Source organism: Cetorhinus maximus, unplaced genomic scaffold (genome assembly GCF_964194155.1).
Source record: "Cetorhinus maximus unplaced genomic scaffold, sCetMax3.hap1.1 HAP1_SCAFFOLD_1963, whole genome shotgun sequence".
Lineage (NCBI taxonomy): Eukaryota > Metazoa > Chordata > Chondrichthyes > Lamniformes > Cetorhinidae > Cetorhinus > Cetorhinus maximus.
In genome coordinates this window covers 23,355-35,000 of record NW_027597903.1, presented here as the reverse complement: position 1 = coordinate 35,000, position 11,646 = coordinate 23,355, and the positions used below count along the sequence as shown (strand labels likewise).

The 11,646-nt window shown below is 57.7% G+C and overlaps 1 protein-coding gene across 1 annotated transcript; it reads right to left on the bottom strand.

Moving 5' to 3' along the window:
• Positions 1-2,793: 2,793 nt before the first annotated feature.
• On the bottom strand, positions 2,794-7,476 carry LOC144676819 (zinc finger and BTB domain-containing protein 38-like). Its single transcript, XM_078537140.1, has one exon. The coding sequence runs from the start codon at positions 7,465-7,467 to the stop codon at positions 2,794-2,796; it is 4,674 nt and encodes a 1,557-aa protein (XP_078393266.1). The 5' UTR covers positions 7,468-7,476.
• Positions 7,477-11,646: the final 4,170 nt, after the last annotated feature.

The following is an 11,646-nucleotide window of genomic DNA, read 5'->3' as shown; positions in this document are numbered from 1 at the left end:
ACATGAGCTCATGGTCTGAAACATCCCAGGGCGTTTCCAGTGGGTGGTTTTTGAATTTGACCCCAGGCATCATAAGGACAGGTGACCAAAAGCTCGGTCAAAGAGGTGGATTTTAAGGAGCATCTCCTGGGAGGAAAGAGAGGGGGAGAGGTTTAAGTGTAGGGGGTGGGGGGTAATTCCAGAGTTTGGGGCCCCAGGCAGCTGAAGATAGGGCTGCAGGAGGTAGATGCAGCATGGGTCAAAGTGGGAGTGATGGACAGTGAGACATGGAGAGAAACAAGGTTAAGGAAGCTGCATTTGGGCCAGTCTTTTATTCTTTCACAGCATGTGGGCATCGCTGGCTGGGCCTGCGCTCACTGTACATCCCTAATTGCCGGTTGAGAAGGAGCAGCGATGGAAATCGGGAATGATCAAGAAGTCGGAATTTGGAGGAGCTTTGGGATCTCGGCGGGTTTGGGGGGGAAGAATTCCAGAGCTCAGGGCCCAGGCAGCCAATGGGGGAGAAACAAAACCGAGGATGCACGAGAGGCTGGAGTTTGAGGGGTGCAGAGATCTCGGAGGGTTATAGGGGCAGGAGGAGGTTGCAGAGATAGGGAGGATTGTAGGGGCTGGAGGAGGTTACAGAGATAGGGAGGGTTGTAGGGGCTGGAGGAGGTTACAGAGACATGGAGGGTTGTAGGGGCAGGAGGAGGTTACAGAGATAGGGAGGGGTGTAGGGGCTGGAGGAGGTTACAGGGATAGGGAGGGTTGTAGGGGCAGGAGGAGGTTACAGAGATAGAGAGGGTTGTAGGGGCTGGAGGAGGTTACAGAGGTAGGGAGGGTTGTAGGGGCTGGAGGAGGTTACAGAGATAGGGAGGGTTGTAGGGGCTGGAGGAGGTTACAGAGATAGGGAGGGTTGTAGGGGCTGGAGGAGGTTACAGAGATAGGGAGGGTTGTAGGGGCTGGAGGAGGTTACAGAGATAGGGAGGGAGCAAGGGGTCATGGAGGGATTTGAAGATAATGATGAGAATTTGAAAAGTGAGGAGGAATAGACAGGTTCTGAGGTTTGGGATACACACACGAGTATCACAGCCTTTGCTCTCCACACTCGGGGACTGGCCAAGTGGTATAATCTCAGGGTTAGCAGTTGTTTGTACAGGTTGGCTGATGTAAACATTCTGCTGCCCTGTCATTACAGCCAGTACAGGCAGAATGGCCCTCACGGCTTCCTACTCTGCTTCCAATTCTAAGCCGCACCCAGGTGACCCCTGCTCCGGTCAGTTTAACAGGTGGAATCTTAGAGGTATCAAAGACCTGACTTTATGGTCCACCCTGTGGTATTGAGTGATAGAGTCAATCCAGCACAGAAGGAGGCCATTCAGCCCCTCAAGTCATGCTGACCCTCTGTAGAGCAATCCAGCCAGTCCCAGTCCTCCCCTTCCTCTTTATTGCTGTAAGTTTATTTCCCTCAAGTGCTGATCCGATTTCTTATTGAAATCATTCTCATTGTCACCACTTCCAGCATCTTTGTGGGCAGAAAATTCCGAGTCATTACTACTCGCTGCCTAAAACTCTCCTTCCTCACATTCCCCCTGTATCCCTGGCCCAAAACCTTAAATCTGTGCCCCCCACCCTGGCCTTGTGCCATCAGCCAATGGGTACCACTTTTTTTCTTGTCTACCTTATCCAAACCTGTCACCTTCTCGTACACCTCTACCCAATCTCCCCTCAATCTCCTTGGCTCCAAAGGAGAACCCCAGCTCCTCCAACCTAACCTCTCTCTCAGGTCTGGTGCTGTTTTTGCACAGGACATAATTTCTGTGTCCTCGGGGAAGTTGTGGGGGCGGAGGGGAGAAGAACTGAAGGGGGTATGAAAGAGGGCAGGAGGAGGAGGCTAACGTAGAGCACAAACACTGGCAGGAAACAGGACCTCCCCTGAGTGGTGCGGGTGTCAATCAAGCTTTGAGCATTGAAGACTTTGGGTCCCTCAATTCCTACTTATTTTCAAGGTTTACTGGAACTGGTTTTCTATTCAAGAGACAGGATTGGTCCCAGAGCGGGGTCTGAAATCTGACCAGTCAATCCAAGTAGTGACCGATCCCACGGACCCTATTGACTGACCATCTCTCTCTAACTGGAAGCTCCTCTTATTGACGGCCTGTGGTGAATGTGACATATCACCATGGTGATAACACCGAGAATGTTAAAAACTTCTCTAGTTCCCAAGGTGCCAAGAGGAGCCCAAATGCTCAAAAATGCAGCAAATGAAGTTGCACCAAGTCCAGGGGCGACCCGATCAGTACAACCATCATCTCGGGGGTTTTTTCCTTTAAGGGCCTTGGTGAAGCAAGAAGGCCTGGATAGAGCTTGGCCAACATGACCCATGACCTCGGCCACTTGACCCGTGACCTGGGCCAACTTGACCCATGACCTGGGCCAATTTGGACTCATCACCTCAGCCAACTAGACCCCATGGACTTCGGCCAACTAGACCCCCACGACCTGGGCCAACTTGACCCGTGACCTCGGCCAACTTTGCCCCGTCACTTCGGGCCAGTTCGGCCCACGGTTCCCCGCCATCTTGACCCACGAGCTCCTGACTCTCGTCCTCCCCGCGCAACAAGAACCCCTCCCCCAACCCCCCCACCCCACCCCCACCCCCGCCCCCGCCCCCGCCCACTATTCTGCTCAAATGACAGTGCGATAACCTAGAATGTTGAATTTTGGTGGCGTGAATGTGGAGAATGACCCAGCTACATCTGAGGTACTACGACTGGCTTCCCACCCCACCCCCCAACACCCCCCGGACAGGGCTCAGTACATCGAGGCGCCCTTCTCCCCCGCCACCAGCTCGCGGCCTGTGTCGTCGCGGTTCCCGTTGCCACCGGCGCCCAGGGGAGGCAGGGGTGGCGGGGGGAGGGGAGCGGCCTCGTCCCGGCAGGGGGTGGGGTAGACGAACATCCTGTGCAGGAGGGGCAGCTGCTGCCCCTTCTCGTCCCTGATGACCATGTTGAGGGCCATGGGGAGCGGCGAGACGTGGGTGAAGTTGTAGGGGTAGGCGCTGGTCAGCAGCTGGTGCCCGTACACCAGCTGGTACGGGTCCTGGTAGAAGGCCACCTTGCTCAGGTCTTCGTCCCCTTCCTTCAGCCGGATGGTGCCCGGGTGGAAGGTGAGAGCCTTGCTCCCGAGCTCGGTGTGCGAGCGACAGTTCCCGCTGGTGATCAACGGTATCGGGTACTCCTGGACCGGGTATTCTGAGTCCCGGGCGTCCTCCAGGCCCTGCTCGCTCTCCTGGAAGCCTGTCACCTCCGGGTGGACCATGGGTTCCAGCGTGTGGAAGTCCCGACCCTCTTCCCTGGGCTCCGGCAGCGGCGAGGCCTCCTCGGCGTCCTGGTCGCGCTCCATGGCGGGCGAGCAGGCCCCGCTGGTGCCCAGGGGGACCTCCCTCGAGTGCGGCAGGTGCATCTCTTGCGCCTGGGCCTCGGCGGCGCCGCCGTTGGCGAAGGGCACCCTGGCCTCTGGCGTGTCCGCCGTGCAGGGCTCCGCCCCGCGCAGGATCAGCATCGGCGGCATCGAGCTCAACGGGTTGCCCGGCCCCATCGCTTCCTGACCCGGGGCCTCTTCCCCGATGGCCCTGGGGACCTGGTGCAGCAGGGGGTTTTGGGCGGAGATGGAGAGGGTGTCTCCCGGCGGGCGTATCTCGGTCCCCTGGGCACTCTCCTCCCCAGCGCAGCCCTCGCCGTAAGCTGGCATGGTTGGCAGGCGGTCGTCTCTTTGGAGCAGCTCGGCGCTCTCCCCGGCCCTTGTGTTGGGCGGCTCTGTGAACCCGTTTCTGTCCCCTGGCGCTGGGTGTGGGTCCTCCTCCTCCCCCTCCCCGGGGGTCATCGGGCAGTGAGCGACTCTGGCCGTTCTTTCCAGCTGCCCGACGGGCTCCGGCGAGCCCCTGTCTGGTCCCGGCCTCGGCGTTTCTCCCGCCGCTGTCGGCTGCCCCAACCTCTCCTCCGCCCGGTGCCGCTTCTGATGCCTGCCCAGGGCCGCCGCGGTCTTGCAGGTCTTCGAGCAGTGGGCGCAAGCGTGGCAGCCGGGCGGCTTCCTGCCGCTGGCGTGGCGGGCGGGCTTGGGGGCTTCCCCGGGGTGCTGTGGGGGCGGGGGCGGCGGCGGAGGAGGGGGCCAGAGCTTCTGGCCACTGTGCGTCTTCTCGTGTTTCCTGAGGGTCTTGGCCAAGGTGAAGACCCTACTGCAGGAGCGGCAGCTGAACTCGGCGGGGACCAGGTGGGCCTCCTCGTGCTTCTGCAGGTTCCGGAGCACCGAGAACTCTTTGCCGCAGGTGGGGCAGGTGAAGACCCTCTTGGTTTCGTCTCGCCACCGGTGCTGCCCCAGCGGCGGCCGGCCGGCGAGGGTCTCAGGGCAGGAGGAGCAGCTGAGGCGGACGGGGTCTTCCGGCTCCTTGGCGCTGTCTTCGTCCGGCGGCGGCTCCTGGGGACGGCAGTCCATGGGTTCCAGCACCAGCTCCCGGTCTGGACCTTTGGCCGCTCTCTGGAGCCAACGAGGGGAGTGTCTGTAGCGGAGTTTCCTCCTCCAGCCCGATTTCTTTGCCTTGTGGAAGCCCCCGGCCCGCTTCTTGGGCTTGTACGAGTAATATGGCCGCCAGAGATTGTCATCGGTGTCGTTGTCACTGACCTCGTCCCCCGACTCGTTGCCCAGGAAGTACTCGGCCTTCTGCTGGCCTTCCCCCTCCACTCCGTCCTTGCAATTCCTCTTCCCCCCAGCCTGAGGGTCCTCGCACCTCCTCCCCTTGCCGCTCTTATCCCGGATCAGGTCCGACTCCGAGATCCTCCTCTTGACGATGGCCTCCTCGCCGATGCGCATGGTGATCTGGCACAGCGGGGCGCCCCGGCTCTCGGAGGTGGTGCCCGCACACGCCGGCTTGGCCACATAGGTCATGGTCTTGCCCTTGGCCGGCAGGAAGTGTTTCTTTGGCTTCTGACCTCTGGGCTCCTTCTGGTGGTTGTGTCTTTGGTTGGCGGCTACACAGGCACTGGAGGGTTTTTCGGGTTGTGGGGCGTCGTCCTTCGAGCTCTGCCTCTTTGCCGGGCAAGCAGCGAGCGAGGCCATTGGCTCGTGGGCCTGGCAAGCGGGTGACGGGTCGCCGGCTCCCTTCCCTTGGGCGCACTTGCCGTTGTAGGCGATGACCGAGGACTGGTTCCGGTGGGCGATGGCTGGCATCAGGGCGTTGCTGTGCACGATGACGGACGAGGCGGGGTGGCCGTAGGTGATGACGGAGGGGACCGGCCCCACCACCTCGGGGCTCGGGAAGGCCGAGGGGGGCCGGGGAAGTGGCGCGTCCCCCTCGCCCGGCCCACCCTGGCCGCCGGGGAAGGCACCGGGGGGCGGGCTTCGGTTCGGAGAAGCCCGGAGGCGAGCTGGCCCGAGGAGCGGGTCCTGGGCCAGGGGGATGGCCCGTCTCTCGGGGCTCTGTGAGCTGGCGGCTTGGCTCTCCCCCTGGGCATATTTGGCTGGCGAAACTTGGGATAAAGTGGCTAAGTCGTTGTCGGGAGGGGCGTCGGTGGGTAAGGAAACCGGAACGTTCTGAGCGTATTTGAGTAGCTCGTCCGAGACGGAGTGACTGTACGTCTTGTAGGGCCGTTTCTGTGATCTCATGGGGAGCAACCGATACAACTTAAAAGCGTTGAGCTTTGGTTTATAGCCCCCGTTTGGGGTCTTCTGGCTGATGGTGAGTCCAGGGTCAACCCCGTGGAAGGATTTCTGATGTGTTTTCAGGTTGTAGTAGGTCACAAAGGTCTCCCAGCAGAAGATGCACTGATACCTCCTCTCCCCTGTGTGCCACACCTCGTGTTTGGTCCGGTACTCCGCCAGGGCGAAGACCTTGTCGCAGTAGCGGCAGGGGTACTTCCGGCGCCAGGAGTGGACGTTGGCGTGCCTCTTGAGGCTGGACAGGGTCACATAGGAACGCTCACAGACGGCGCAGAAGTAGAGCAGGTGCCCGTCCACCACCTTCATGAAATGCTCCTCCTCCGTCAGGACGTCCATCCTGGGCAGGGCCCGGGCCTTCCGGACCCCGTCCTCCGGCCCGCCGTCGGCCAGCATCAGCTCCAGGGGCTGGGTGGAGTCCGGGCCGGGGGCCTGCTCCCCGCCCAGGCCCTCCCGGTCGTCCGGGGAGGAGAGGCCCTCGGGGGAGGAGGAGGAGGAGGAGGAGGAGGCCCTGTCCGCCCGGCGGCACAGCATCTGGTGGGTGTGCAGCCGCTTGACGTGGATGAAGGGCTTGTGGCAGTAGCGGCAGCTCAGGGCCTTGCCGGCCCGGTGGAGTTTGCCGTGCAGGCTGAGGGCCGCGGGGGTGCTGAAGGAGCGGGCGCAGAGTCCGCACGGGAGCAGGCTGGGCGGGTAGTTGGCGGCGGCCGCAGCGTCGGCGGGGGCGGCTTTGGTGCTCTCCGCTTCCTCTTCCGGGGAGCCACTGACCGGCAGCGGGGCCCAGGCTGCGTCAGGCCCTGCCAGGGCCACCACTGGCTCCTTCGCTGAGGGAGCACTGGAATTGGCCGAATCCTCCACACTGAAACCCAACCCTCGGAAGGCCACAGTGCTCAGGGTGTAAAGCCTCTTCGCTGCCTCGTTCGCCTCCTCCGTTGGGTCTTGGGCGGCCCCCTTTAAGAAGTCTGCCTGGAAGAGGCCATTCAGCGGGGCGCTTTCCTCGGCGCCGGACTCATCGCCCTCGTGGCACAGCGGGGACGCCCCATCCTCCGGCTCTGAGCTTATGGTGCTGGAATGTTCCAAGAGGTGGTTTCCAGTGCTCTCTGGCCGGCTGGATGGAGGTTGGGAATGGTAGATGGTGGGGGGAGGCCTCTCCGCATCGCCGGGCCGCCGACCGGTGGTCGCCGTGAGGTCGATGGGGAAGGACGGGCCGGCCAATGCTTTCGAGGTGAACAACGAGTTTGCAGGCCACAGCCTGAGCGGGGCAATGTCATCCTCGAAACTCTCACCGCCGGTGCAGTCCTGGTTGTCCTCTTTAGGGCCTTGAGGGATCTGAGAGAAGTCAGACGATTGAGAGAGAGAAGACTGGGCAGAGGGTGGGGTCAGTCTGTCGTTGCAGGCCCTGGTCTGAGAAGACACATCGAGCAGATCTTTCAGCAAGTGGATCCCCAGTCGATTACCCGCGCTCGCTAAGTCGTTGGCCTCCTCCAGCCTCTCGATCACCACCCTGGAACTGTAGATGAAGTTGAGGATCTTGGCGAAGATTTCGGCCTTCATTTCCCTCAGCTCCAGCACGGGCTCCATGACCCACAGGCTCTGGCTGGCCAACAGCTCCTTGAAGTAGCGGCTGAAGGCGGCGAGGATGTTCTTGTGGGCTTTGAACTTGCTGTCCTGCACCACGATGGTCACGTCGCAGAAGATGCCTTGTATTCGCTGCTCATTGAGTTCGTGAAGGAGAACCTTGGAGTGACCTCTGTCCGTGACCTCGAAGCTGGAAGCCATTTTGCCTCTGGACCTGCCAAACAAGACACAAGACAAAAAAGACCGTTACAGGCAGAGAAAAGGTCCACTTGGCCCATTCCTTTCCTTTAATCCATCATGCACAAGTCACGGATTCAATCCCATCTCCCGCGGGAAGATTCTAGAAGCTTTCTTCCTGCCCTGGGAGGTAAATCAGCCAAACCGTCTGTGTCTCTCTCTCCCTCTCTCTCTCTTCCATTCTACATTCCACAGAATTTCATCATCCCTCTCTATCTGTCCGGATCTTTCTAAACCTCGATCCCAAGATTTCCAAAGCTCTGGGTCACCGCCCACAGGTGAGATTTTGGGACCTGAGGCAGCGATGGGTACCGCAGAGCTCGGGGCTGATTCCTGACAGCGTCTAAATAAAATCTGCCTTTGTTTTAGTTTGTTGGGCGGGGACCAGATGGACCACCCTCCGAGCGCCAGTCAGTGCTGGGAAAAAAAAAAGGGGGGTAAGTGGCTCCTTGTCTCTTTTTGGAGAAACCTCTGCCCTTTCATCAACTACACCCCCCCAACCCCCACACCCACGTGCTCCTCCCTCCTCCCCCCCTCCCCGCACACCCACACCCCACCCTGCAGACCCCACCCTACCCCTGCCCAACCTCACCCCTGCTCAACAACGTCTATAAACCCCAAAATTTCACTCCGGGGGTCACACAGGGTCAGAGGTGCTACAATGGGGGCAAATGTTCGGGGAAGTGCTGCTCTATCCAGCCCTCGCTCGCACCTTCATCCCGTTTGGAGGTTGACCAGGTTTTCACTAACCCACGGGGGAAGTGGGGAGCGCGATACTTCAAACACACTCATTTCTTTAACTTCAAACATTAACTCCCAATATTGTTCCTCTCACAATCGTGCGATGTGCAGCATTTCGAACCCCGTCCACGACGGTTAATGGGTAAAAGGGAAGGTGGCTGCGAGGCTGGAGCTCACTGACCTGCTGCTACCCGATGGTCGGCCAAGGGCGATTTGGTATCTCCCACAAAAGGCCCTTCGTATTGACGGAATGTGCACCCACCCCCCATTCCCCTCCTCCCAGGTGTCCCGGAGCAACCTCAAGACCTCCGTCCACGGGACTCCAGATCCCAAAAGCATCGCCCCACACCTCCTTCCCTCCCTCCCTCCCTCCCTCCCCGCCAACACCACCTCCCAACCCAGCTTCTCTTAAAATTAAAAAAAATCACACTCCATAAGCGACAGTCTGGACATCACACTCCGGGTGTCAATCTGGGGAGGCGATGTCACAGTGGTATTGTCGCTGGGCTAGTAATCCAGAGGCCCTAGGGTAACGCTCTGGAGACCTGGGTTCAAATCCCACCACAGCAGATGGTGAAATTTGAATTCAATAATAAATCTGGAATTAAAAGTCTAAGGATGACCATGAATTGATTGTTGTTAAAAAACCATCCGGTTCATTAATGTCCCTTTAGGGAAGGAAATCTACTCTGGCCTACACGTGACTCCAGACCCACAGCAACGTGGTTGACTCTTAACTGCTCCCCTGCAATGGCCCAGCAAGATTCTCAGTCCAGCTGTTGCTCTCAATATGTCTCACTCTAGAACTCGTTCTGTTATCTCCAATAATTGTATAAAAGGGGAGAATGAGTCTGAAACTGGTCCTTTCCCTCAAACAGGTTTATTCTCCAGCCAGCGCCACAGAGTGACAGACTCCCTGTTCCCCTGGACTGTTACCGCTATACCCACTTGTGGGTCAGCCAATGTCCATCACCTATTTCAACAATGCAATTGTCTTAACAGTGTTATTGACAGCCAACCCGATTGTTATTGGACCTTGACAACGTAATTACTGATATATTGACAACTCTCCCATAAGTCACACACCAGACATCACTCTCCCACGCGTCACTCTCCCACCCGTCACTCTCCCACCCGTCACTCTCCCACCCGTCACTCTCCCACGCGTCACTCTCCCACCCGTCACTCTCCCACCCGTCACTCTCCCACCCGTCACTCTCCCACCCGTCACTCTCCCACCCGCCACTCTCCCACGCGTCACTCTCCCACGCGTCACTCTCCCACGCGTCACTTTCCCACGCGTCACTCTCCCACGCGTCACTCTCCCACGCGTCACTCTCCCACGCGTCACTCTCCACACGTCACTCTCCACACGTCACTCTCCCACACGTCACTCTCCCACACGTCACTCTCCCACACGTCACACTCCCACACGTCACTCTCCCACACGTCACTCTCCCACACGTCACTCTCCCACACGTCACACTCCCACACGTCACTCTCCCACACGTCACTCTCCCACACGTCACTCTCCCACACGTCACTCTCCCACACGTCACACTCCCACACGTCACTCTCCCACACGTCACTCTCCCACACGTCACTCTCCCACACGTCACACTCCCACACGTCACTCTCCCACACGTCACTCTCCACGCGTCACTCTGCCACACGTCACTCTCCCACACGTCACACTCCCACACGTCACTCTCCCACGCGTCACTCTGCCACACGTCACTCTCCCACACGTCACACTCCCACACGTCACTCTCCAGACTCTATTCACATCAACACACAGGAAGCAGATACCGAATCATGACCAAAATGCTGATCCATCCTCAAAAATGGCGTCAGGATTTTCCAACCCGCGTGTGCAGCCACTGAGAGCAAACAGCAACGTGTCAGAAAGAGAAAGCAGCGTCTCGAGTCACTAATCTGCCGGCATCTCTACCCGCTGACAACCCATGTCCTCACGGTTAGTGAGGCTGTGAGGCTAAGGTAGGAATCATAAAGCATCTGTAAACCCACAGCCAACACTGATGCCTCACTCTGCCATCTGCAAGGAGGAATCATCCTTGACATGAGGGATTGTCGATAGTTACTGCCTGAGGTCATTAGAAACTCCGACTGGAAATTGTGCATGCGTGTATGTGAATGTGTATGTGTGTGTGCATGTATGTGTAGATGTACATGTGGGCGTTGTGCATGTGACAGTGTGTGCATGTGTGTGCATGTGAGAGTGTGTGTATGTGTGTGCATGTACGTGTAGATATGCATGTGAGTGCTGTGCATGCGAGAGTGTGTGCATGTGTGCATGTGCAAGTGTGTCACTCTGTATGTACATGTGAATGGGTGTGTGCGTTTGTATGTAAGTGTGTTTGTGTGAATCGGTGGGCCAGTTGATGCATGAGCATGTGTGTGTGTGTGAGTGTGTGTAATTGTATCTGGGGTGTGTGTGTGTGTGTGTGAGTGTGTGTAATTGTATCTGGGGTGTCAGTGTGTGTGAGTGTGTGTAATTGTATCTGGGGTGTGAGTGTGTGTGAGTGTGTGTAATTGTATCTGGGGTGTGAGTGTGTGTAATTGTATCTGGGGTGTGAGTGTGTGCGAGTGTGTAATTGTATCTGGGGTGTGAGTGTGTGTAATTGTATCTGGGGTGTGAGTGTGTGTGAGTGTGTGTAATTGTATCTGGGGTGTGAGTGTGTGCGAGTGTGTAATTGTATCTGGGGTGTGAGTGTGTAATTGTATCTGGGGTGTGAGTGTGTGTAATTGTATCTGGGATGTGAGTGTGTGTGTGAGTGTGTGTAATTGTATCTGGGGTGTGAGTGTGTGCGAGTGTGTAATTGTATCTGGGGTGTGAGTGTGTGTAATTGTATCTGGGGTGTGAGTGTGTGCGAGTGTGTGTAATTGTATCTGGGGTGTGAGTGTGTGCGAGTGTGTGTAATTGTATCTGGGGTGTGAGTGTGTGCGAGTGTGTAATTGTATCTGGGGTGTGAGTGTGTGTGTGAGTGTGTGTAATTGTATCTGGGGTGTGAGTGTGTGTGCGAGTGTGTAATTGTATCTGGGGTGTGAGTGTGTGCGAGTGTGTAATTGTATCTGGGGTGTGAGTGTGTGCGAGTGTGTGTAATTGTATCTGGGATGTGAGTGTGTGTGCGAGTGTGTAATTGTATCTGGCATGTGAGTGTGTGTGAATGTGTGTAATTGTATCTGGGGTGTGAGTGTGTGTGAGTGTGTAATTGTATCTGGGGTGTGAGTGTGTGTGAGTGTGTGTAATTGTATCTGGGGTGTGAGTGTGTGCAATTGTATCTGGGGTGTGAGTGTGTGCAAGTGTGTGTAATTGTATCTGGGGTGTGAGTGGGTGTGTGCGAGTGTGTGTATTGTATCTGGGGTGTGAGTGTGTGTAAT

Bases quoted from the DNA above. Each gene is read 5' to 3' on its own strand.
- LOC144676819 (XM_078537140.1), bottom strand. From the start codon at position 7,467: ATGGCTTCCAGCTTCGAGGTCACGGACAGAGGTCACTCCAAGGTTCTC.